General features: G+C 33.0%; 9 protein-coding genes across 9 annotated transcripts; 5 read left to right on the top strand and 4 right to left on the bottom strand.

Moving 5' to 3' along the window:
- Nucleotides 1-780: 780 nt before the first annotated feature.
- On the top strand, nucleotides 781-2,613 carry ARB1 (ATP-binding cassette family ATPase ARB1; the record flags this gene model as incomplete). The annotated part of the gene is made up of 1 exon (XM_004182459.1): nucleotides 781-2,613. The coding sequence occupies one exon, from the start codon at nucleotides 781-783 to the stop codon at nucleotides 2,611-2,613; it is 1,833 nt and encodes a 610-aa protein (XP_004182507.1).
- A 148-nt stretch (nucleotides 2,614-2,761) lies between these two features.
- On the bottom strand, nucleotides 2,762-3,352 carry TBLA0I03320 (uncharacterized protein; the record flags this gene model as incomplete). Its single annotated transcript, XM_004182458.1, has 1 exon — nucleotides 2,762-3,352. One exon carries the CDS (start codon nucleotides 3,350-3,352, stop codon nucleotides 2,762-2,764), a length of 591 nt encoding a protein of 196 aa, XP_004182506.1.
- A 168-nt stretch (nucleotides 3,353-3,520) lies between these two features.
- On the bottom strand, nucleotides 3,521-5,038 carry MDM34 (ERMES complex subunit MDM34; the record flags this gene model as incomplete). The annotated part of the gene is made up of 1 exon (XM_004182457.1): nucleotides 3,521-5,038. The coding sequence occupies one exon, from the start codon at nucleotides 5,036-5,038 to the stop codon at nucleotides 3,521-3,523; it is 1,518 nt and encodes a 505-aa protein (XP_004182505.1).
- Nucleotides 5,039-5,575: 537 nt separating this feature from the next.
- SKI8 (SKI complex subunit WD repeat protein SKI8) lies at nucleotides 5,576-6,823 on the bottom strand (the record flags this gene model as incomplete). Its single annotated transcript, XM_004182456.1, has 1 exon — nucleotides 5,576-6,823. The coding sequence occupies one exon, from the start codon at nucleotides 6,821-6,823 to the stop codon at nucleotides 5,576-5,578; it is 1,248 nt and encodes a 415-aa protein (XP_004182504.1).
- Nucleotides 6,824-7,859: 1,036 nt separating this feature from the next.
- On the top strand, nucleotides 7,860-9,083 carry TBLA0I03290 (uncharacterized protein; the record flags this gene model as incomplete). Its single annotated transcript, XM_004182455.1, has 1 exon — nucleotides 7,860-9,083. One exon carries the CDS (start codon nucleotides 7,860-7,862, stop codon nucleotides 9,081-9,083), a length of 1,224 nt encoding a protein of 407 aa, XP_004182503.1.
- A 2,731-nt stretch (nucleotides 9,084-11,814) lies between these two features.
- On the top strand, nucleotides 11,815-12,807 carry TBLA0I03280 (C2H2-type zinc finger protein; the record flags this gene model as incomplete). Its single annotated transcript, XM_004182454.1, has 1 exon — nucleotides 11,815-12,807. The coding sequence occupies one exon, from the start codon at nucleotides 11,815-11,817 to the stop codon at nucleotides 12,805-12,807; it is 993 nt and encodes a 330-aa protein (XP_004182502.1).
- An 897-nt stretch (nucleotides 12,808-13,704) lies between these two features.
- Nucleotides 13,705-15,006, top strand: SIP2 (Sip2p; the record flags this gene model as incomplete). The annotated part of the gene is made up of 1 exon (XM_004182453.1): nucleotides 13,705-15,006. The coding sequence occupies one exon, from the start codon at nucleotides 13,705-13,707 to the stop codon at nucleotides 15,004-15,006; it is 1,302 nt and encodes a 433-aa protein (XP_004182501.1).
- An 889-nt stretch (nucleotides 15,007-15,895) lies between these two features.
- On the top strand, nucleotides 15,896-18,988 carry SPT16 (chromatin-remodeling protein SPT16; the record flags this gene model as incomplete). The annotated part of the gene is made up of 1 exon (XM_004182452.1): nucleotides 15,896-18,988. One exon carries the CDS (start codon nucleotides 15,896-15,898, stop codon nucleotides 18,986-18,988), a length of 3,093 nt encoding a protein of 1,030 aa, XP_004182500.1.
- A 174-nt stretch (nucleotides 18,989-19,162) lies between these two features.
- CHC1 (clathrin heavy chain) lies at nucleotides 19,163-24,139 on the bottom strand (the record flags this gene model as incomplete). The annotated part of the gene is made up of 1 exon (XM_004182451.1): nucleotides 19,163-24,139. One exon carries the CDS (start codon nucleotides 24,137-24,139, stop codon nucleotides 19,163-19,165), a length of 4,977 nt encoding a protein of 1,658 aa, XP_004182499.1.
- Between the last annotated feature and the right edge of the window lie 275 nt (nucleotides 24,140-24,414).

The following is a 24,414-nucleotide window of genomic DNA, read 5'->3' as shown; positions in this document are numbered from 1 at the left end:
AAGGGAACTATAACAAAAATTATGCGCACTACATAATATATTGTCTTATAGAGTAATCTTGCTATTTTTGTAAGTTATCACTATATAATTTCTATTAATTACAAGATTGCTTATTTATAGATTTCATTGATTTCAAAAATATAATCAAATATCTTAAGTAAAGTTTCTTGCATAACCCTAGGACAATTATGATCAGCTTACAATATTCAATTTAGGTATAAATATAATACTTAACAATATAACCTCGAAATTCTAACATTTAAAAGTAAGTGACGAGTTCTCTATTCTCTAAAGCCAATAGAATCATATGTGGAACACCAGTAATGACGTAATTTTTTTTCTTTTTTTTTTGCTGATTACTTTTTCATTCCAATATACGAATAATAAGAAAAAAAGCAATAATGAAATACATTTCCATGTACAATATTATTCATGAAAGTAAATTCTAGAAAGTAAATAGTTCCGCAAGCAGATTGAAATGTAACAAAACTTTTGTACATTCCATTTATCCAGCTTGAGATTTCGTACCTGATGATAATAATTTGAGTATTTCAAAATCATAGTATTCCAAACTCCTGTAGTATTTCGGGAAAATTTAAAAATTTGAAAATTCTAGGAGGAAAAAGGAAAAGTTTTCACATCGCATCACCAATTTTGAAAAATTAATATCAAATTTTAATTTTAATTTTAAATTATTTTTATTTCATTTAAAAAGTTAAATTCTAAAAATCGCACTTTTTCTCTGTTGTTTCATCATTATATCGATCAGATCAATCAAAAATGCCTCCAGTATCTGCCTCCAAAGCCAAGAGAGACGCTAAGAAAGCTGAAAGAGAAGCTAAGAAAGCTGCTCAAGGTAAAACTGTCAAAAGACTAGGTAAAAAAAAGGAATCTAAAGAAGAAGAAGATGAAGCTGAAGTCGCTGCCAAAGAAATCGCTAAGATGAAATTACAAATGGATGAGGATGGTATTTCTGATCGTGTTACCACCGGTGTTTTAGCTTCCTTGGAAACATCTAGAGATATTAAGTTAACTTCTGTTTCCTTATTATTCCACGGTAAAGTATTAATTCAAGATTCTACTTTAGAATTGAATTATGGTCGTCACTATGGTTTATTAGGTGAAAACGGTTGTGGTAAATCTACATTTTTGAAAGCTATTGCCAATAGAGAATATCCTATTCCAGAAAACATCGATATTTATTTGTTAGATGAACCAGCTGAACCAAGTGAATATTCTGCCTTGGAATATGTCGTTAGAGAAGCTCAAAATGAATTACAAAGATTGGAAGATTTAGCTGAAAAGATCGTCTTGGAAGAAGGTCCTGAATCTGAATTATTGGATCCATTATATGAAAGAATGGATTCTTTAGATCCCGATACTTTTGAAAGTAGAGCTGCTGTTATCTTAATTGGTTTAGGTTTCAATTCTACTACTATTTTGAAGAAGACTAAAGATATGTCTGGTGGTTGGAAGATGCGTGTTGCTCTTGCCAAGGCCTTATTTGTGAAACCAACGTTATTATTGCTGGATGACCCAACTGCTCATTTAGATTTAGAAGCCTGTGTTTGGTTAGAAGAATACTTGAAGAGATTCGACCGTACTTTGGTGTTGGTTTCTCACTCTCAAGATTTCTTGAATGGTGTCTGTACAAATATGTTGGATATGAGATTACAAAAATTGACTCAATATGGTGGTAACTACGATTCTTATATCAAGACTAGAACCGAATTGGAAACCAATCAAATGAAGCAATATAACAAACAACAAGAAGAAATTGCCCATATCAAGAAGTTTATTGCATCTGCCGGTACATATGCTAACTTGGTCAAGCAAGCCAAATCCAGACAAAAGATTTTGGATAAGATGGAGGCTGATGGGTTGATTCAACCAGTCGTTCAAGATCGTGTCTTTTCCTTCAGATTCCCACAAGTTGATAGATTACCACCACCAGTTTTAGCTTTTGATGATATTTCATTTTCTTATGATGGTAAACCTGAAAATAACTTATATGAACATTTGAACTTCGGTGTTGATATGGATTCTCGTATTGCATTAGTTGGTCCTAATGGTGTTGGTAAATCCACATTATTAAAGATCATGACTGGTGAATTGATGTCCCAATCTGGTCGTGTATCTAGACATACACACGTGAAATTGGGTGTTTATTCTCAACATTCTCAAGATCAATTGGATTTAACCAAGAGTGCATTAGAATTTGTTAGAGATAAGTATTCTAATATATCGCAAGATTTCCAATACTGGAGAGGTCAATTAGGTCGGTATGGTTTGACTGGTGAAGCTCAAACTGTCTTGATGGGTACACTATCCGAAGGTCAACGGTCTCGTGTTGTTTTTGCATTATTGGCTTTAGAACAACCAAATGTCTTATTACTGGATGAACCTACCAATGGTTTAGATATTCCTACTATTGATTCTTTAGCAGACGCTATCAATGAATTCAATGGTGGTGTTGTTGTTGTTTCACACGATTTCAGATTATTAGATAAGATTGCTAAGGATATCTTTGTGGTAGAACATAAGACTGCTACTAGATGGGATGGTTCTATCTTGGAATATAAGAGTAAGCTTGCCAAGAATGTTGTTTTGTAGATGATATGTAGATGTATAGAATATATGTGAGTTGTGTTAATTATACATAATAGAAGAAACAAGAGGGGTATGACGGGCTAACTGAGTCTAACGGAGACTAGAGATAGGCTTACTACAGTTCATAAAATATTATGCTAGAGTAATGTATCTAGGAAATCTTGATCGTCTTCGAGATCTGGATTAAGCTTGGAAGCAGTTGAGTTAGCTTGTAGAAAGTTCTTGATGGACCATATGAGGGGCTAATTATTTTTTGAGTATTTCGTGTTGTAGAGGTGGTTACACCATCATCAGCGTCAGTACTTGTATTGACATTAGCACTGGTATTAACACTTCTATTTGATTTGGCATTAGCGCCTTCACTCATTCCTTTTTGTAGTATATTATTCAGATCTGCAGTATCCAACTGAGCCAATTGCTTCTTAGCTGGTACAGATCTGTGGGTAGAATTTGTGGTGAGCTCAAGTGAACGAGCTTCTGCTGCTGCTGCTGCATCACGGGCACGTGTGCGTAAATGCTCTGCCTGCTCAGAGTCTTCTAAAGAATCACCCAATTGGCCCAGTTCTTCATAGCGAGATTCATTGGATGGTAGTAAGACCTCTTGTGGGACAAGCTCTTCGTTATTCTGGGCGCTGTTTTGAAGACGGTGCTTGCGAGCTGTAGGGGTCTCGTGGCGTGCCTTAAGGCTACGACGTTCTTGAAACTGACGGCGACGGTCATTCTTCTGTGATGCATAGTCCATGATTGCCGTGCTATATGTGTGTGTCTACCTTATTGCAAAGCAAAAAAAATTAAAAGAGCTATGAAATGTGGTTGATCATTATCAAATATATATACTGTTACATAAATCTCGCGCGATATCACGTGATATAAACGATACGCACGTGATTTGTACAACCATGATGTAAAATTATGCATTGTATGGCGGCGGCATATGTGTCTCCACGCCCCATACACAGCCTGGTTGGCCTCTAGGAAGTTTCAGCAAGATACTAGCACTTCCTGTAACATTTCCTGTTATGCTTCCTCGTTGATCTTCGTAATGTAATAAACACTTGTCTGGCAATTTGAAACATTGTAACTGGCGCATCACTTGTGCTGCACCATCACGAGACTCGGCCGAAATTTTATGTTCGGCCGAACAGTCGTCGGCGACCAAAGCACTTGCAATCCGAGGTAACGTGACCCTTTTTTCTATTGGAGGTCTTTCCACTACTGGCGGCTCTTCCAGTGTTGGTTTCTCAATTGAAGGTACCTGTTCTTGTACCTGCTCTTGATGGCGACGTCTACTGAGTCTGATTTTACGACGATTAGGCTTCACTTTTGTGTCACCGTGAATCTGTCTTTCATATAATTTGTTTTGAATGCCAATGATATCTTCCAGTGAGTAACTGTTTGTTTCCACCACACTTTGATGGATTTGATTTTCATCTATACGTGTCATGCTACTGCCACCCCCATTACTACTACTATTACTATTTATCGAACACATCGATAAATTACGATTACTATCATAATCTCCTCCCTTGACTATACCCATCAAAGTATTATTTGCATCTTTGCAAAAGGCGTTATTTAAAGATGGTAATCGTGATAATAAGATGGGTAGATTAGCTCTATAGATACAGCCGAATGATTCAAAGGGATTTCTCACTGAACGTGTAGAATTATTAATGGAATTCAATGATAACGTTTGTCTTGAAGATATAATAGTAGACAATTTCAACATGTTTACTGGAGATAGTTCGTTGATCTCATTCTCTTCAAACTTGGTATTTATTAGCTCTTCTTGCTCCTCTGCCTTGCCCAATCTCAATAAATTCTCATTTTCATCGTGTTTATTAAACCAAGTTTGTGACATAGAAAAGATCAACTCCGGTAATACACTCTTGAATACTGCATTCATGGAATTCTTCAATCTTTTCGTTATTGTGTTTTGTAAGAATTTGATTGAACAATCAAATTGAAAATCTAATATCACATCATTGAATGTAATTCCGACCCCACTTTGCTTGACAAAGCAATTCATTATAGATTTGAATTGGATTCGCTTGAAATTCATTATAATGGGCAAATCAAAAGAATCGTTACAATTAATCTCAGGTTGGATAAATTCAGGCTGGTTCTTAATAGAGAGATATAATAGATTAGATTCTATTTCAGTCTTAATCTTTATCGAAATATCCTGCCACGCAATCTTACAAATGGCTTTCAACACTGGTTTTGTTTGATTCAAATCCACAGGCTGCACATTCAAATCTAGGATTTCAAACTCAGGCATCCTTTCAAATTCCAACTCATAAACCTGAATCTCACTCTTCAATATGTCAAGTTTAGAGAACGAGTTTAAGGCTTTACATAATTTCTCCTTCAATACCTCGTTGAAACCCTTTTCCGCAAACAACTTTTCGTTGAATTGGAACGACATATTGTGCTATCCTTTTTTTTTTATGCTTATTGGTAATTATAACACTCTATATTTTTATTTTTGTATTCCATTTGTTTTCTTCTGGGTTAATCCATCTCTTTTAAATCTATCCCATCCCATAATAATTAATCACAAATATATTTTGTCCGTCTTCGCCCGAACTCGCCGTTAACTGAGATAGGAACCACATACATCTGTACACCACATATCTCGCACAACAACATGTGTCAGTCGAACAAAACAGTTCCGGGGTATCGCCGTTACAACTAAGGTTGTTTTGCCTATCAGAGTTCTAATATAGATATTATTCTATATGTACGATGCAGATAATGCCTATATAATGCTAAACAATGGCTTTCTTTTGAACACAATAGCTTGCTTGCTTCTATTAGGCACCCCCCTCATGGAGCAAGCTTGAATATCTTGTATCTTACCGTGTCGAGTATTTGTAAATGCTTAAGCAAACGCAAAAGCAAGAACAAAAACCTACGTCTACAAATCATTATTTTTAAATATGCAATAATATAAACTTACAACTTATTTACCCCCAGCTTCACGGAACCATCTTACACTACGGTCCATTGCAACACAAACAAGACCTTCATTTGTTTCGGAATTCATTCCTCCACGAATACCTTTCCCAATAAAGGATACGTCCATTACTGCAGGAGTCAAAAGAGAATCACCATTTTCATCTTGAGTCAAAATATCTTGTTCTATTTCAATATCATTGGCTGATATATTGATAGTACTCAATCTTTCTTTCAATTTGATATCCCAAACTCTAATCTTACCATCATATCCACAAGATGCCAATACTTCTCCCGTAGAATTAAAGGATAGTCCAAACACCCATCCCATATGGGCAAATGATCCAATACTACTTTGATTGGAATGTGTGGGGACAGAAAAGTTACCTATACGCTCTCCATATTCTGTCTCATACAATGTAATACAGCCATATGATCCGGAATCATTAGCCACAGCTAATAGATTTCCCAATGGTGAGAATTTTAAATTACGGATCGTACTACTATTTTGTGCAATACCTTTAATACCAAACCCTTCAAACGTATATATAGGTCTTAACGTAGATAATTGAGATACTACAACATTACCATTAGAAAACCCGGTGGCAATTTGTCCCTTTGGTGATATATCTAAACAAATGGCAAATGAGGGTGATGGCGGAGGGATTACACCATCAAATATCATGGAAGGTTCGCCAATGGCAAATTGCACTTCTTCTTCTTTTACTATTTTTTTCTCTCCACGCTTCCCATCCCCTTGCCTTTGTCTCTGATCTTGCTCCATTTCTTGTGCATTTTTTTTAACACCTGTAGAGAATTTCCAAACATAAGTATTCCCCTTAACATCTGTAGCTGCAAATCTATGCGATACGACTAAATCTTGACTTTTGAACCATTTAACAGCCCAAAATGATTTTTTCTTCAAAGTATCATCTTTGATCAAATCGATTGGCTCACAGGTATGCTCTGTTGTATTTATTTGAAACATAAATATTTCTCCAGAAAATGAGACACATGTCACTATACATACATCATGGTCGTAATAAGAATCTACATGATGCAAACCTGATTTATGAACGAAATGACTGAATACAAATTCTTTTGGTGATTGATTATCTTGTAATTTATTGATCCATAATTTCAAATACCCATCTCCAGATACAGTAATGGTGTATGGTGAAATCACCGATAACTGGAAAATGTCAGCTTCATGTGCTTTACCTGCATTGGCAGTAGATATAAATAATTTTGACATATTAATGAGGCGAAGGATGGAATATGGTTTGCCACTCTATCTCAATTGGTCGTACGCCATAATTTCTGTAGTTGATATATATGCATACATAGAAAAGCATATATATTTAGTATAGAATCTATAAACTATTAAGAATATAGTTTAACTTGTAAAATGGAAGCGCGTCGGAAAAATGATAAAGAAAAATATATAAAAGTATATCCGAAAATAGAAACGCATATATACATTAGACTTTCTAAACTAATGGTACTCATCCCTGTAATGTTTGTGTTATAAGAAGTTAAATGATTTTGAAATTCTACAATGAGATATCTTACATTTAAACTAAACTCAAATTTCTACAGTAATCGGATCTTACACTTTTGAAGTTTAATAACAAATTCTAATACAACAAATACCATCATAATTCTTGCAAACTTATAATCATCTTGTAAATCTAACCCTCTTACACTATCATGATACTCTATACAAGATCTCTAAGAGAAATAGTAGGACAACCAAAAGTTATTCGTTTTAAAATGATATCACGTGATAGAAATTCCTTATTCGTCTACCACTCCTGCCGAGGTTTCTAAGGTGGCGAAGTTGTGACACCCCTATCACGAATTGCTGCCCAGGAATAATTTGTTCAGCAATTACAGATCGGGTAACAGTTATTGTATCGAAACAAACACCCAATAAGAAACTACACATAGCAAGGAAATATATAACTGATATATATTGTAAATTAAGGATCGTTGTCGTTTTTTTTCCTATTGTTGTAAATAAAAGTAAGGCTACATTATTAATAGATTAATTGTATTGAAAAAGAAGAGTGAGATATATAATACTCCTTATTATACATTTTTATAAATACTGATTCCTTTTATTAAGTTATTTGTCGTCTTTTTCCTAGATCAATACATTCTTTAAGAACAATTCTTTTTTTCTGTTTCAGATTTTAGACAGGCTTTTATTTTGGGCCTTTATTTTTGTTAATTCATAATTATAATAATATTTTTTTTTTTGATCTCTATACTAAACTCATTGGCTGGATATGAGTTTACAAGTTAGAATTATTGATATAGATAATACATCTCAGGATTACACACAATACGTCATCCAGGTTAAAATTAATTCACGAGCTCCAGATAGCAAAGGAACTTTGCATCTGATTAGAAGACGATACAATGATTTCTTAAATCTTGATACCCAATTAAATGATCATTATGATAATTATACCAAACAATTAAAGAAAAATTGGTGGGAGGATGGGAAAAACGTGAATGTTATCACTCAAAGAAAACTGCTTTTAAACGTTTTCTTAGAGGACTTGATTATTAAATATTCAATACAGGATGGAACAACCCCGACATCAAGGTTACCGCTGGAGCTTCAAGAGTTCCTGAACTTGAAACCCATGAATAATCAACCCATTGATATTATTTCCGATAATTCTAGGGGCAACTTGGGAGTTGCTCCGGTTTCCACCAAAAAACTGGAACATGATAACACACAAAATGGATCAGTGAGGAATTCCAATAAGAATAACGGTTCATCGCTTGAGAGGGATTTCAATAAAAGTTGGGAAGCCAAGTTTAAGGAAATCCAAATAGATTTAATCTCTGCAAAGAACAATATGGATTTACTGAAAATAAGGTCAAAGTTGATGTCACTGGAACAATCATCAAAGAGTAAAGGATACCAAGATAATAACTCACATCACAATATGTTATTGTCGGGCTTACACAATGATTTGAATATGGCAATCAAATCAATTGATGGCTCCAATAAACTTCTTTCAAATTCAAATTCAAATTATTATACATCTTCAAGTAATTTAAATTTAAATTTAAATTCGTCGGCGATTTCTACAAAGAGTAATTTAACTAAGCCGTACGAGTTTGGAGTACATCAAGTCTTTGATGATCAACGAACCAATATTCCGGGATTCACCAATACATCCAACACAGTTAGGGATGCGAACAGCCTGGTGACCAATAGAGACAACTCCAATGGTATGTCTAGAAACAAAACTCCGTCGCCCAAGCAGGGCAGAGTCTTAGGAAATAGAAGTGTCATGTTACAAGAAAGGAAGGATCAAGATGAAGAATTGCAACGTTTAGCATCCACCATTGTAAGGCAAAAGGAAATATCCATGGCTATGAACAAAGAATTGGAACAACAAAACGACCTATTTGGAACAATTCTACAGCGACACAGACATCACTCAGAACAAGCTGAACCAAGCAAGGAACAAAACCTCCAGATTCCTTGGTAATAGTGGTTAATCATTTGCTATTATTTGGATATACAGCTCCGACAAGAATTAATTGCCTAATCAATATTACGAGACTATACAATTAAGGGAACCAGGGGGAGAGGGAGCAAGAACAGAGCTACATCAGAGACATCTCGTCGTAAGTAATCAACTCCTCTCACTCGCCTTACAGCAGTATTTTCTCTACATGCACCAAAGCGTTGCTTCGTTGTTCTATCGGAAATCTTGAAATAGACATAATGGCTGCATTTTTCCATTTTTTGCATTATCTGAATCATATTTTCACACGGCACTAAAAAACCTTGTTTTGGTTTCTTTTTCACCCGAGACAATATTTTTTTTATCCAGTTTTTTTTCATTTTTTTTTCAAAATGATTAAATTTCTCATTAACCAATATTGCTTTATTTTACTTGATCAAGACTTGAGTGTTTACGGGAGTTACCCCTCTAAGAGATGTCCAGTTTATGCAAAATTACATGTGGGTCAGTTTAGCTTTCTTCACCGACGGACTTAACTCGTACCCCAAAGGACTCCCCCCACGTTTTCCTGGAGTTGTCTGCCCACGGTAGTCAGTAACGAACTGTGAACTGTGAACTGTGAACTGCGAATTGAGAACTGTGTGTGTCAGCATTCATCCTAGTTCCAAAACCTTCCATTATGCGAAAACACACTGATCTATACACAAACACTTCAATTCCATGCCAATTGGACCACTGCTACATACAACAACTTGTCTTCTTTTTTTGTTTTTTTTTTCTTATAGGTTTACAAGTTTCACAGGTCTTTTAGGTGTTACAGTTTTCCTAGCCCTAGAAATACTGGGTTCAAGTGTTATCAAGGCGTGTATTTTTTCCGACGGTATGTCTACTTTGGTTGTACCTCGGAGCACGGTGGCCCGAGGCCCGGCTCACTTTGGGCTCGGTTCTAACAACACCTGCAGTGAACCGTGAAATCTTCCGTAGGTCCATAAGCCAGCCACAAGAAGTTGCATCAGCCAAGAATATATTTCCACACTCCTCTTTGGGTAGTGCCTGTAAGATAAAGACGCAACTATTTCCAGATTATCCCATTCTTGTCCACTGCTCCGGAACTTTTCAACTTTTTCAACTGTGGAGTAAACCATGGCAATGGAGTAGAGGGGATTAATCGTCTACGGTCAGAACCGGCTGTACAATACATTCTTTGATTATTCCATGCCTAGGAGCATGCCTCATAAGCGTTTTACCGAATATTGTTACACCACCATCCATCCACGCCCGTAGAACCGAACCGAATCGAATTTGAACTGTTTATTGATTTTTAGAGTTTTTTTTTTCACTTCTCTTCTCATCCCTCACTAGCCGACCTGTTTGTTGTTGTGTTATGTTGTGTTGTATTTTGTTGGTGTTCGTGTTGAACATCAAGCATCGATTTTAATGACTAGGAGAGGATGCTTGCAACAACGTCGGCACTTCAAATTATTCCATTAATAATGATTTGTAGTCCATTTTGGTTCAGTTCCGGGTCGTTACTATATCTGCTAGTTAATTACCTTGTAAGGTTACCACCGTTTCTCTTGACATCGGATTTCCTCAGCCCGGCCAATCAGTTTTGTATGCTATTTTTTTTTTTCATTGCTACCATTGACTAATTCGTTAATTCATCGATGATTTCTTCAAAGGCATCTCCATAGTTTTTTTTTCCAGCTGATCCTCTCCTCACTAACAATTCAGGCATTCATCGGAGGTGTACGATTTTATCGTGTATTACCGTAGATTACAAGGACTACTACCATATCCCTACTTGTTACGATGACGAAATGAAGAATTTTTTGCTTCCGTCTCCTGCTTATTACTACTATTCATACAAGGAAATTTTATCCCACTTTCTACATTTGTTTATTATCCTCAAGTGGCTTTGGCATCCTAATTACTGTGGTGACCTTCTCAAAGCTTAACTAGAAGTTCTAGCTTTCTCCACGTTTTGCATAATGCTTCTCATCGTTTTCCAGGTGCGGACCTGGTAATTTTCAGGCCAGTACCTAAACTAGAAGGGTTTCTGTGGGTATTATTCTACAGCCTTAGTAAAAAAATAAAAGTATAGAATTGAAATAAAAATAATTATTTATAGAATTGTTAATGATACAGGAATCATTGGTAACCCACGTAATAGTTTTAACTTTATTATTTTTTTCGTTACTTTTCGTACTTTTGAACTTTTTTTTCTTTCCTTTCTTTTCTGTACAGTTGTTAATTTTGTATTACTTATTTTGTACTTGTGATATTTTTTTTCTTTCATCGTATATATATATATACCATATATATGAGTGAATTTAAGGTTATAGATCTTTCCCTGACAAAAATTCTGTGCCATTACTTTGCAACTTTCTTGGGTTTTAATATTATCAATTGAAAAGAAAAAAAGAAGAGAAAATAATAAATTAACTTTTAAAGGAATATCAAATCACATTATTTCTAATATTAATAACTAACTTATCTAGTTAAAAAAAATAAAAAAGAATAAAATATCATTTAGTAAAAATTTAAATTATTTGTAATTATTTTTTCATTATTTTTTTTTCATTCAATCTAAAATTTCGTAATTCAACTCGTATTACCTCGTTATTTCAATATATCAGTCAATCACTCATATTGTTATTAAATAATTGATAATTTATTAGACATCAATTATTAATCCAAAATTTCAATAATTTAGTTGATTGATCCAAAGGAAAATAATCTAAACCTAGATATGCCAACTAGAAGAAATTTCCCATCCGATAACGAAGAAAGACCATTCAAATGCCCAATGTGTCATAGAGGCTTTTATCGAGCAGAGCATAAAAAGAGACATATCAGAACACATACAGGAGAAAAACCTCATTTATGTCCAATACTTGGTTGTAATAAATCTTTCTCTCGTACTGATGAATTGAAAAGACATATGAAAGTTCATCCAGCTTCAACACATAATTTGCATAGTACAAGTACTACGTCGTTAAATATTTCGAATAGTACAATGTCAATGACTTCTCTTTTACAATCAAATTCCGTATCAAACTTACCTTCAAATATACATGTAAACTCATCATCTTCTTCATCTCTTACAAATTTATTTATGAAAGCATCGCTTCAACAACCACAATTAATGCCGCTATCTTCTCCAACTCAACCATCATCTTTTACACATCAAAAAGTTCCTATGTTTCATATACCGCACGAAGATGAATTCGAAGATGATAGTATCAATACAAGTGGTACTTTTTCAATGCAAAATTCAATTAGTACAAGTACAAGCACCACCACATTAAATAGTGTTCAACATAGCCCTGGCTATCCTCATGGTACTGGTACGGGTACTCCAATAAGTACAATTTCAAATAATGAAAAAATAGCCTTACCACCTTTAAATTCTTTACTTAGACAAATTGGTTTACCACAATTCTGCGATGTTCCTGGAAATATGAATTTAAATCCAGTAACGCTCCCAAGAGATATGAAATCAAATAACCATAGTAACAGTAATATTAGCATCAATTCCACTCATGACTCAGGGTCCTTGTCGACACCAACTAATGAACTATCATCATCTGTATTAAAAAGTAACGAAATAACACCCATTTTAAACAGTAGGCCTTCAATAATTAACAATAATAGCTCTACAGTAATTAATAGTATAACGTCCATAACACCACTATCACCACCAACAACGGTTCAACAACGTCAGCTATTTGAATCTAATTGACTTTTAGTTTTATGACGTTTAATGAAATTCAAAAATAAAAAAAAATAAAATAAAATTTAAAATCAGACAGGTTTCAAAATTATGATAATATTTCGTTATCATTAATTTTGCGTATATATATATATTGTGTTTAAACTTATTACGAACGTATATAAAGGTGTAATTATAGAATTCTTTAGTGTAAAGGAAAATGTTAAAAATAATGAAAAAGCATTTTTTTGTATCGAAATTTATCTCTATAAGGCCAAAGTTTGATTGAGCCTTTTTCTTAAATTAACAAATTGTAATTACTTTAGTTTTAGTAACAGCTACTAAGGGAAATATGATGAAGTTTTTTTTAAATAATCAAAGGATAAAAGGCAAATAAATTTTAATGTTAGTGTTAAGAAAAGTTAATTTAACCTTTTATTGAAATAAAATTTTTTATAATCATTTAATAGCAGGATGAATCTGTGTATAAAGATCTATATAATAGTTTTACTTCTATGTGCAGTAACTGGTTATATTTGAAAGGAAAATTACTCAAATACAAAATTCAAACAAAATAAAAAATAGTAAATATATAGGGATTAAGATATTAGATTAGCTTAATTCGTATTTTTTTCTGACTTTTGTCTTGTTCTGCTTAATAATATATTTTTCTTATTTATTACTAGATTTATTAGTGTCATAAGTATGCAGGCTTCGTCTAGGTACAGCAAAAAAATTACCCGGATATTTTGGTAAACGGATTCTTCCTTGACCCAAAGAAAGAAAGAGCAATTTACTAATAAAGGAATCATCAAAACTTGAGATTCATTAGGATTTGCAAAATAATAGGTTAATAAACATACACATTGACACATAGATACCCTCAAATAAAAGGAAACCAGACGATTGAAATAAAATAATACAGTTATGTCGCAGGATAATCCGCCTCAGAATAATGACATCTCAATGGTGGATGTGTGTGACGCAGACAGACAGCAACAACAAAACAATGAAACAGACTCAGCAGGCTTGAGTCATACATTATCCCAGATGAATATTGATGGCCCCGATGAATTTGAAGACAATGAAAATCCTGATAGAATGACAGTTCCAAGAAATAAATCGACTTTAATTTTTGAAGACGATGACGATGACGAGATCCCTCCATATTCTAGACATCAAGAGAATGTTTCAGATACTAATTTGTCAGAGGACGATGACGACGACGAATCTGTAGATTCATCTCATCACGTGGTTTCTTCTTCTGCTACTCCACATGTTGGCCAAGACCAATATAAATCCAAGTCTGATTTCTCTGAAAATTCTCAACGACCACAGCAACAATATTCTAGCAATACTGGCACTTCAAACACCAATTCAAACCCTGCCTCGAAATCTAATATGGTACCTGTTGATATCACATGGCAACAGGGTGGTGACAAGGTTTATGTTACTGGTTCCTTCACAGGTTGGAGAAAAATGATAGGTCTTGTACCGGTACCTGACCAACCAGGTTTACTACATGTTAAGTTACAACTACCCCCAGGCACTCATAGATTTAGATTCATTGTTGATAATGAGTTAAGATTTAGTGATTTTTTACCAACTGCTACTGACCAAATGGGGAACTTTGTAAATTATCTTGAAGTTGTAGCACCACCAACTACTGTTGATGAAAATATAGGTGGTAACTTACCAAATCAAACTGCAGACTCATCCAATTATCAACAAGATATGGGCGCTGGTAAACCTATTTATAAACAAGATAACCAAGCTCAAACTAAGCAACCAATGAGTGCTAGGTCAAGAATTGCGTTCGAAATTGAAAAAGAGCCTGATGATTTAGGTGATGGTTTTACTCGTTTCCATGAAGAAAAGCCTTTAAAACAAGATGTAGAATACACTCAAGATATACCGGCTGTCTTTACAGATCCAACTGTCATGGAACAATATTATTTAACTTTAGATCAACAACAAAATAATCACCAAAATATGGCGTGGCTTACTCCACCTCAATTACCACCTCATTTAGAAAATGTAATATTAAACAGCTATTCAGGCTCAGGTTCAGACAATGAAAATACCTCAGGGGCACTACCGATTCCAAACCATGTTGTATTAAATCATTTGGCAACAAGTAGTATTAAGCATAATACCTTATGTGTTGCATCCATTGTAAGATATAAAAGTAAGTATGTTACCCAAATATTATACGCTCCATTGCAGTAGACAATTTAAGTCAATACATTCCGAATTTATCTTTATCAGTTTCTTCATGCTACCCTTGATATTTGAATTAATGAAAGCAGCTTCGGTATTTGTTTTATTGTTCCACAGATAGTCCGACTATTCAATAAATTCCTATCATGTACATCCATTTCATGTATCTAACTTTATAAATCTTTTCTTCTAATTATTGTTTTAGTTATTGAATATTTCAGAATATACCTGATTAATATTTTTTGAAGGCAATATACAACTATCTCCTAAAATGAAAATGAAAATTTTACTTATTTTACAAACAGATACAAAATATGTCTCTAATTTTTAATCTATCTCCTTTGGATGCTATCAATTATATTGAGTATATTAATTATTTAATTATTACATTCTTCAGTATACATCCTATGTAATTTCAATTTTTAATGACCCATTCCATTCTCTTTCTTAACCTAATTTTGCCTTTATCGAAAGAAATATCCTATTACTTCTTGTACAATTGAATAAAGATTCTGATATCATAAGTAAATATCAAAAGTATAATTGATTTTTTTTGACTGAATTTGTATATAACTATGTTAAAGCTGCTACTCTTTTTCTACTACTTGCACTCTATACGGCATCATGTTTAATAATCTGTTTCGGCAATATCACCGAAAACGAGTTTTTTTCCAATATGAAATGTAATAAATCAAGCTGAATAAAATTTATGGATGCCATCAAAAAACTACTATATATATTAGAAAAGCTTAAAATTTTCATTCATATATTATCAAGAATCATAGGAACGTGTTACTAATAAGCATTAATATTATTCAAACATTTGCAATTGGACAGAAACATTTAACCTACTTTTTTAACACGTCTGCTAATATAACTTCTTATTCCTATCAAAAAAATGGATTCATTGAACATTAATTTTGACGTTTTAAAAGAGAGATTAGTTTTGCTGCATTCTCAATATCCAGCCTTCGAGAACAATCCTAATGCTTTATTGTTTGTTTTGGGTTCTGCTAATGCAGAAAACCCATACCAAAAGACTACTATCTTACATACTTGGTTGATGGGCTATGAATTCCCTGCCACTTTAATTGCCATTTTACCCGACAAGGCAATTATCATCACAAGTGCAGCAAAGGCTACACATTTGGAGAAGTCAATTGGTATGTTTGATAAGGATACTGACAAGTTCAGCCTGGAGATCTGGAAAAGAAACAGCAAAGAACCAGATCACAATAAGAAATTATTTACAGATCTTTTGAGTTTAATTAATGATGCAGGAAAAACAATTGGTTTACCAATCAAAGATTCATATCAGGGTAAATTTATTAATGAATGGGAGCCTCTCTGGGAAGAAGCAAAAAAAACTAATGAATTTAACGTCGTTGATTGTGCTTTAGGCTTATCAAAAGTTTGGGAAGTTAAAGATAAGAACGAGAGGGCATTCTTAAATGCTGCCAGTAAGGGTTCAGATAAATTTATGAATCTTCTATCTGATGAAGTAGTACGTGCTGTAGATGAAGAATTGAAGATTACAAATGCAAAATTATCAGATAAGATAGAAACCAAAATTGACGATACTAAGTTTTTAAAAAAATTAGGTAATGATATTTCATCAGTTATGCCTCCTAACCATAAATTTAATATCGATTTAGTGGATTGGACATATTCTCCAATCCTTCAATCGGGTACTAAATTTGATTTGAGAGTTTCAGCTGTATCTAATAACGAACAATTGCACGGTAAGGGCTGTATTCTTGCCTCATGTGGTATCAGATATAATAATTATTGTTCAAATGTTACCAGAACCTTCTTAATTGATCCTTCAGAGGAAATGGTAAAAAATTATGATTTCTTATTAGATTTACAAAACGAAGTTATTTCAAATAAATTAAAGGTTGGATTGACACCAAAAGAAGTTTATAATTCTGTTGTTGAATTTATTCAAAAAGTGAAGCCCGAGTTGGCTCCACATTTCACTAAAAACATTGGTTCATTAATTGGTTTAGAATTCAGAGACTCTAATTTTATTTTAAACGCAAAGAATGATTATCGTAAAATTCAAGCAGGTGACTGCTTTAATATATCATTAGGTTTCAGTAATATTAAAGATTCCTCTACTGGTGAAAACTACTCGTTACAATTAGCTGACACGGTTCAACTACCAGAATCAGACTCTTCTGAACCTGAAATTTTGACAGTCTGTACAAAATCAAGAGCACAAATTTCCTTCTATTTCAATAATGAAGAAGAACCAGCTGAAAGTAAGCCTAAAAAGGCACCAAAAGTAAAACCTGAAGCAAATTCTAAAATTTTGAAAAGTAAGTTGCGTGGTGACGCTCGTAACAACGCTGAAGAAAACCAAAAAGAGCAAATTCGTAAGGAGAATCAAAGAAAATTACATGAAAAATTGCAAAAAGAAGGTCTTCTAAGATTTAGTGCAGCTGACAGTAGTGATGCTAACGCTACTCCCCATCAATATTTTAAAAAGTATGAATCCTATGTAAGAGAATCACAAATTCCAACTATCGTCAAAGATGCCAGATTGCATGTTGACTGGAAAAGTCAAACCATCATTTTACCAATTTATGGTAGACCAGTGCCATTTCACATTAACTCTTACAAGAATGGTTCCAAAAACGAGGAAGGAGAGTATACCTACTTACGTTTAAATTTCCACGCTCCAGGTTCTGGTGGTATTTCTAAAAAAATTGAGGAATTACCATATGAAGAAGGTACGGATTACCAATTCGTTCGTTCTATCACATTGAGATCTAAGGATGGTGATCGTTTCAGTGATACATTCAAACAAATCCAAGATTTAAAAAAAGACTCAACTAAGAGAGAACAAGAAAGAAAAGTTTTGGCCGATGTTGTGCAACAAGGTAAATTAATCGAAAACAGAACAGGTAGAACAAAGAGATTAGACCAGATATTTGTTAGACCAAGTCCTGATACAAAGCGTGTACCAAGTACTGTCTTCATTCATGAAAATGGTATTAGATATCAATCACCTTTAAGAACTGATAGCAGAATCGACATCCTGTTCTCCAATATTAAAAATATCTTTTTCCAATCATGTAAAGGTGAGCTTATTGTAATTATTCATATTCATTTAAAAAATCCAATTTTAATGGGGAAAAAGAAAATCCAAGATATTCAATTCTATCGTGAAGCATCTGACATGGCAGTTGATGAAACTGGTACTGGTAGACGTGGCCAAAATAAATTCAGAAGATATGGTGATGAAGATGAATTAGAACAAGAACAGGAAGAAAGAAGAAAACGTGCTGCTTTAGATAAAGAATTTAAATACTTTGCAGATGCTATTGCAGATGCTTCAAAAGGTTTACTAACGGTGGAAAGTACATTTAGAGATTTAGGTTTCCAAGGTGTACCAAATAGATCTGCAGTTTTCTGTATGCCAACAACTGATTGTTTAGTTCAATTGGTTGAACCACCTTTCATGGTTGTTAATTTGGAGGAAATCGAAATATGTGTCCTAGAAAGAGTCCAATTCGGTCTAAAGAATTTTGATATCGTTTTTGTCTATAAAGACTTTAAGAAACCTGTAACACATATCAATACCGTTCCAATTGAATCACTGGATTTCTTAAAACAATGGTTAACCGATATGGACCTACCTTATACAGTATCTTCCATTAACTTGAACTGGACCACTATTATGAAGTCTTTACAAGAGGATCCACATCAATTTTTCTTAGATGGCGGTTGGAGTTTCTTGGCTACAGGTTCCGATGATGAAGCATCTGATGAAGAAGAAGAAGAAATTAGTGAATACGAAGCATCTGACGATGACCCTACTGATGAAAGTGCATATTCTGATGAAGATGACATCTCTGAAGAGCAGTATAGTGATGAAGGTAGTGAAGACTTTAGTGGATCTGGTAGTGAAGATGAAGGGGAAGATTGGGATGAATTAGAAAAGAAAGCTGCTAAGGCTGACCGTGGCGCAAGTTTCAAAGATTAGACTCATCGTGAAGTAATTTTTATTAATTTTGTAATTTTAGATCTAATTTATTTTTTTTTTGAGGATTATGTAGATTCATGTACTATTTCTTTTATATATGAAAATTGAATTTAGTTTCTTCAAATATGAAGAGGTATTATTATATAGTTACTTAAGGGGAAAAGAAAATGTGGATTAAAAACCAGTATTATGGGAACTTAAAGAAGTGCTTCCTGTTAGCATTAATGGCCTAGAATCAGCCGGAATGCTACCTCCTCTTAGTTCAATTTTTGCTATTTTTTCCTTTATACTTTTAATTGAATCATATTGCTCTTTCCTTACAGATATCTCGTAAGGTCTAACATACACATCTAATGAATTCATGAATGAAAGTTCCAAAACATTATCAAATGTAACAATATTGTAAGCGGCATATAACAAAGCAATAAAACCTTCTTTATAATCTGAATCTACAAAAAAGTTTAACAATTTCTCAATGACTTCTGAATTTTGAGAGCTAGCTGCGGTATCTATTGCGTCTTTCCAAAGCTTTTGCTTTATCAAAATATCTAAACTTTTATCCCATTTCTTACTTTTTGCATACAAAGATGCTGCAATTCTTTTAAAATAAATTAGTTCATGAGATTCTAAACGTCTTGCCAATTCAAGATGATCATATCTATCATGTGAGTCTACTGCTATTTGAAGTCCTTTATAATCCTCTTCTTCGATCAATAAATCTTGATATGCTTCATTTACGACTCTATTATTCTGAGGTAACACATTTATTAAAAATGGTTTAATTAAAGGTAAATTGTCTGAATTTGCAAAAATTTTCACAGTTCTTGAAATATCTAATCTTGGTGTTAAAGCAGCTAATAAATCGATTAAAAGGGAAGGATGTTCTTGAACATAAGTGTTAATAGCTCTATAATATATCTCTAAATTAGATACCTTCACTATAATTTCTTTAAATTGAGTATGATCAAATTTTTCAGCACATCTTTCAAGCATGGTCAACGCAGCATTATCCCATTCATCATAATGAGAATATAAAAATATTAATTCACTCCATAAATGTGCAGATTCTACCTGAGCAATAACTTTTGGAATGTTAATTCTGGACCAAAATAGATTGAGATGTTCTGATAATTTTTCTGGCTTATATTTGGTATAAAGAATAGCTAGTTCTGTAAACATACCCATGTGAGCTCTTTCCAAGCCTAAGCCTTGTTCAAATAAAATTATTAATTCGTCGAAATACCCTCTTTCTTCATATAATTTAACAACATCTCCTAAATCTTCAGCACGAACAATTAAGTTTAGACCACAAATTTGTGCTAATGAAAATTCTCTTGTTCCAACACAAGCGTTGATAACTAATTTCCAAACTTTAATGTTAGAAGCCTTTCTAGCGCTTTCCACAGCAGCTCTATAATCGCCTAAGTAGACATAAGTTGACGCTAATTTTGAATAGTTTGAAACATTAGTGTAACACAATTTAGCCGCTTTATAATTTTGCTCTTCAAATAATTGATCACCTACTTGTTCTAAGTTAATAACGTTTGGCTCTTTTAATAAATTTTCAATATCGTTATATCTACCTAATTGTGCAAATGATAATAACAATGCACCGTCAACAATAGGTTCTCTTAAAGATTTTCTTGCCATTGTTAAAAATTGAATCAAACTTTCGTAAGATCTTGTTTCCTTTCCAACCTCGATGACTTCTACATATTTTGAGGGATCACCAGCCTTTATAAAAGAAGCAATGGCATCTTCTGATTTCAGAGCATAAAGTTGAGCTACTGCTAATTGTGACCATAATTCGGGCTCATCCATCTTTTCAACATAAGTTACTGCTCTTTCAAGAGATAAAATATTGGAAATAATCACTCCTAAAGCTTCAGAATGCATATTATGTCTGTCATAAATTTGGAATGCTTCTTCATTTAAAGATTTTTCAATACATAATGGACCTATTTCATTTGGATCATAATTATCCAGCTTTTCAATATAACCTCTAACTTTATTTGGAGCGTATTTAATAGCTGAAAGGAATAACAAACCTTGTAGGGCAGTGTTTTCACTGAATGCAGAAGGTTCTAACACTATTTTTTCCAATAATACAATCAATTCCATCTTTAAATTATTATTCATGAATGCTTGGACGGTTAATGATACAGGTTCTGGATCATTTAATTCTAATATCCCAACAGATGTAACAGCTTCTACCACTTGATTTCTATAAATATTCTCAGGTGTTAAAACTAAATTCCATAATTGTGTATCAGAACGTTTTAGTAAGTATCTCGCTTGGTATTTAAACATACCATTCTCATTTGTAATTCTAATCAAATCTGTATCATTTAAACCTTTTTCATAGGCAATATATGCCAAGTATGGATCTCTCTTTTCACAATATCTTCCTACAGTTAAAGTGTCATATTGGTTATTATCCCTTAAGAATTTTTCTGCAGAATTATTTGAATCGATATAAATTTTTGCCAAAGTATTATAGACAGCCTGTTCTTGATTACCTTGTCTAACAGATTTCTCCAAAAATGGTAATAAAATTTTCAATCTGTTTCTTTTTTCCACTTCTTCGGTTAATTCACTAATTGGTACCTGACCTACCACTGAATTTAATAATAATTGAATGAAATTATCATCACAATCGACATCTAGTAATGCTGCAATGACTTGAGGAGTCTTAATTGGATCTATTTGTTGAACATAAACTTCAATGAATTTCAAATTATTTTTATTGTATAAATATAAGATTAATTCATGAACAAAATTGAAACGATCGCAAACAATTATTAATGGTCTTTGATCTTCCAAATTTGCATTTTTCAAGAAATTTTTCATCTTTTCCGGATCATAAACGTTATTATCTTTGACAATTCTTTCTAATTCGTTGAACTGTTTTAATTTAGAAGCTGCTTGAGCATATTTCAATACTACATCGTTATCTTCTGTCATATTAACAAATGAGGTTAAATAATAATATAAACCTTCAGTTGCGTTATACTGTTCGAATAATTTAATCAAGATATTTGAACCTAATAGATCAGAATATTTTGTAGCTACTTGAACAGCTATTTGAATGTTATGTGTCATATTATCTTCTAACAAAGCACTTAAACATGCAATTGATTGTTGTACATTTAAATGACCAAAATAATTAACTAACCAATCTGATGGGAATGAAGAAGTATGAATGACGCATCTTTTAATATCTTTAATATCAGTATAATTTTCTAAAGCTCTTTGGTATAAACCTGCTTTTTCTGATAAATCGGCAATAGTTGGTTTATCATAATGAGAAAATAATTTATTTGATAAAATTGCGTCAGCTACTTGTGGAGAATTTTGTAAATTAATTTGTAATACTCTTGTTTGTAAATGACCAAATTCAGGAGAATCATTTTTCAATAATTCTAATAAGACAGTAGTACCTTGTTGAACTAAATTTTGCGAATAAAAAATATCTGCTACTTTTTCTGGATCTAATTCTGAAGCAATTGCAGGAGTCTTGTATAAAATAGATGTAAACTCGGCAGCTTTATCAGGGTTCGATTTAGACATTATTGAAATCAAATGTAGGAAATTTGGTTTATAATTTATATTTTGGCAATAAGGTAAAATTTCATCATATCTTTGTAATTCCGCTAGGACATTAATTACTTTTGAATGAATATTGGATTTCAAATAACATTGTAAAGCCATATTTAAATCGTATTGTTTTATAATATCACCCAATTCTTCGGAACATTCTAATTTATCTTCTTGGAACCATTTATTAAATAATTGTTTCCTATTTTGCTCAAATAATGGTTTAGCTAATTGAATAGTTTCGATTTTATTTAATTTATCATTATCTAAGATTGTAGAAAAATAAATTAAAAGTGGAGAAATAGAACCTTGAACAGTTTTAACGTTTTTCAATTTTTCAATTGTACTATTATTAGTTCTTAAAGTTAAATTTGATGCAGCAATCTTGGCAGCATCATTATAATTGCCCTCTTCCATCAATTTATTGAATTGAGTTGAAAATAAATCATCAGCACCCATTAAAGCACCACCACTTCTCTTGGAAATTTTAAAAGCCAATTCTTTATCTGATAATTTTGACATGATATATGGGATCAATTTTTCCTTAGAGATCTCGACGGTAAGGACTTGACCCTTTTTATTAATACAGGCTAACCCATTACCATTATCAAAGGATGTAGCAACAAATACAGAATCTGCAGTAATTCTATTTACAAATAAATTTGTGCCTGTTTCTAATTCATAAAGGTGTATGAACCCATACTTGGTTAATAAATAAATTATACCAAATTTTTCAGAAATCTTGACCGTTAAGGGGAAATCATTTATGGCATCTGGAGGGAAGAAAATGTCCAATGTTTTTTTCGTGTAAGAGATAGGTTGAGATTGATCATGCTCTATTTCTATGATTCTTAATTCCCCAGAACTTGATGTAGAAGATCTTGTACCTGTGACAAACACTTGGACAGGTTCCGTATTACCATCTAATTTAATTGTGGAGAAGATAGCAACATGACCATCGATTGGTTGTGAGATGTTTCTTAATTTAGAAAACAATTGAATCTTACCTGCGATTCTATCATTTTCTTGAGTAATCCCCACAACAGCAAACCAATCGAAATTCTTATTTGCCACGAAATTGATAATTTGACAATTGTTTAAATTAGAATGTCTTTGAGTTAAAATCATTGGTGGGATTTCAATTTGACCATCAAAAATGTTACATACGTATAAGGATGTAGCAGTGACTAACCCTAAGTTAGATTCATCCAACCATTTCCAAAATAAAATAGGATCATTCATTTGGAACGACTTCAATTTCTCTTTAGTCTCTAAATTAAAGACTTGAACGATAGTACCATTAGCTCTCACTGCAATAATTTTCGATGATATATGCATCAAAGCAGAGTCACCACCCATAGTCTTTCTAGTGACCGCATTATTATTTTTCAAGTCGACTACGGCCACAGTATTTTGGCCATTATTATTAGATTCTCGAACTGTGACAAAATAATCACTTTCAAAAGTGATGGATCGTGAATTGAAATATTCTGGAGAAATACCAATGGCTTCCAACTCGGTGATTTCTGTGAAATCAATAGGTATATCTGTCATTATATAATATGTTTTGTTTTATCCAGCGAAAGTATCCTTTACAAAATTCTGTTGGTATTAATATTTGTTGTTGTTATGGTTAGCGGTTAAAAGATCAAATATATCGGTATTTGCAATTGGGAAAGATCAACGTTAAACCGTAAAAAAAAAAATAATAAATAAAAAAAAGCTGAGATTTTAAATTAAATAGCGATGTTTATGTAAATCTGGTCTTTCAATTGATATGCGTAGTCTATCTAGAGACTAGATTCCCTTTTCTATAAAATATCGAATCG

The sequence above is a fragment of the Henningerozyma blattae genome, chromosome 9 (genome assembly GCF_000315915.1).
Source record: "Henningerozyma blattae CBS 6284 chromosome 9, complete genome".
In the NCBI taxonomy this organism is placed as follows: Eukaryota; Fungi; Ascomycota; class Saccharomycetes; order Saccharomycetales; family Saccharomycetaceae; genus Henningerozyma; species Henningerozyma blattae.
This window is presented reverse-complemented; position numbering and strand designations above follow the sequence as displayed.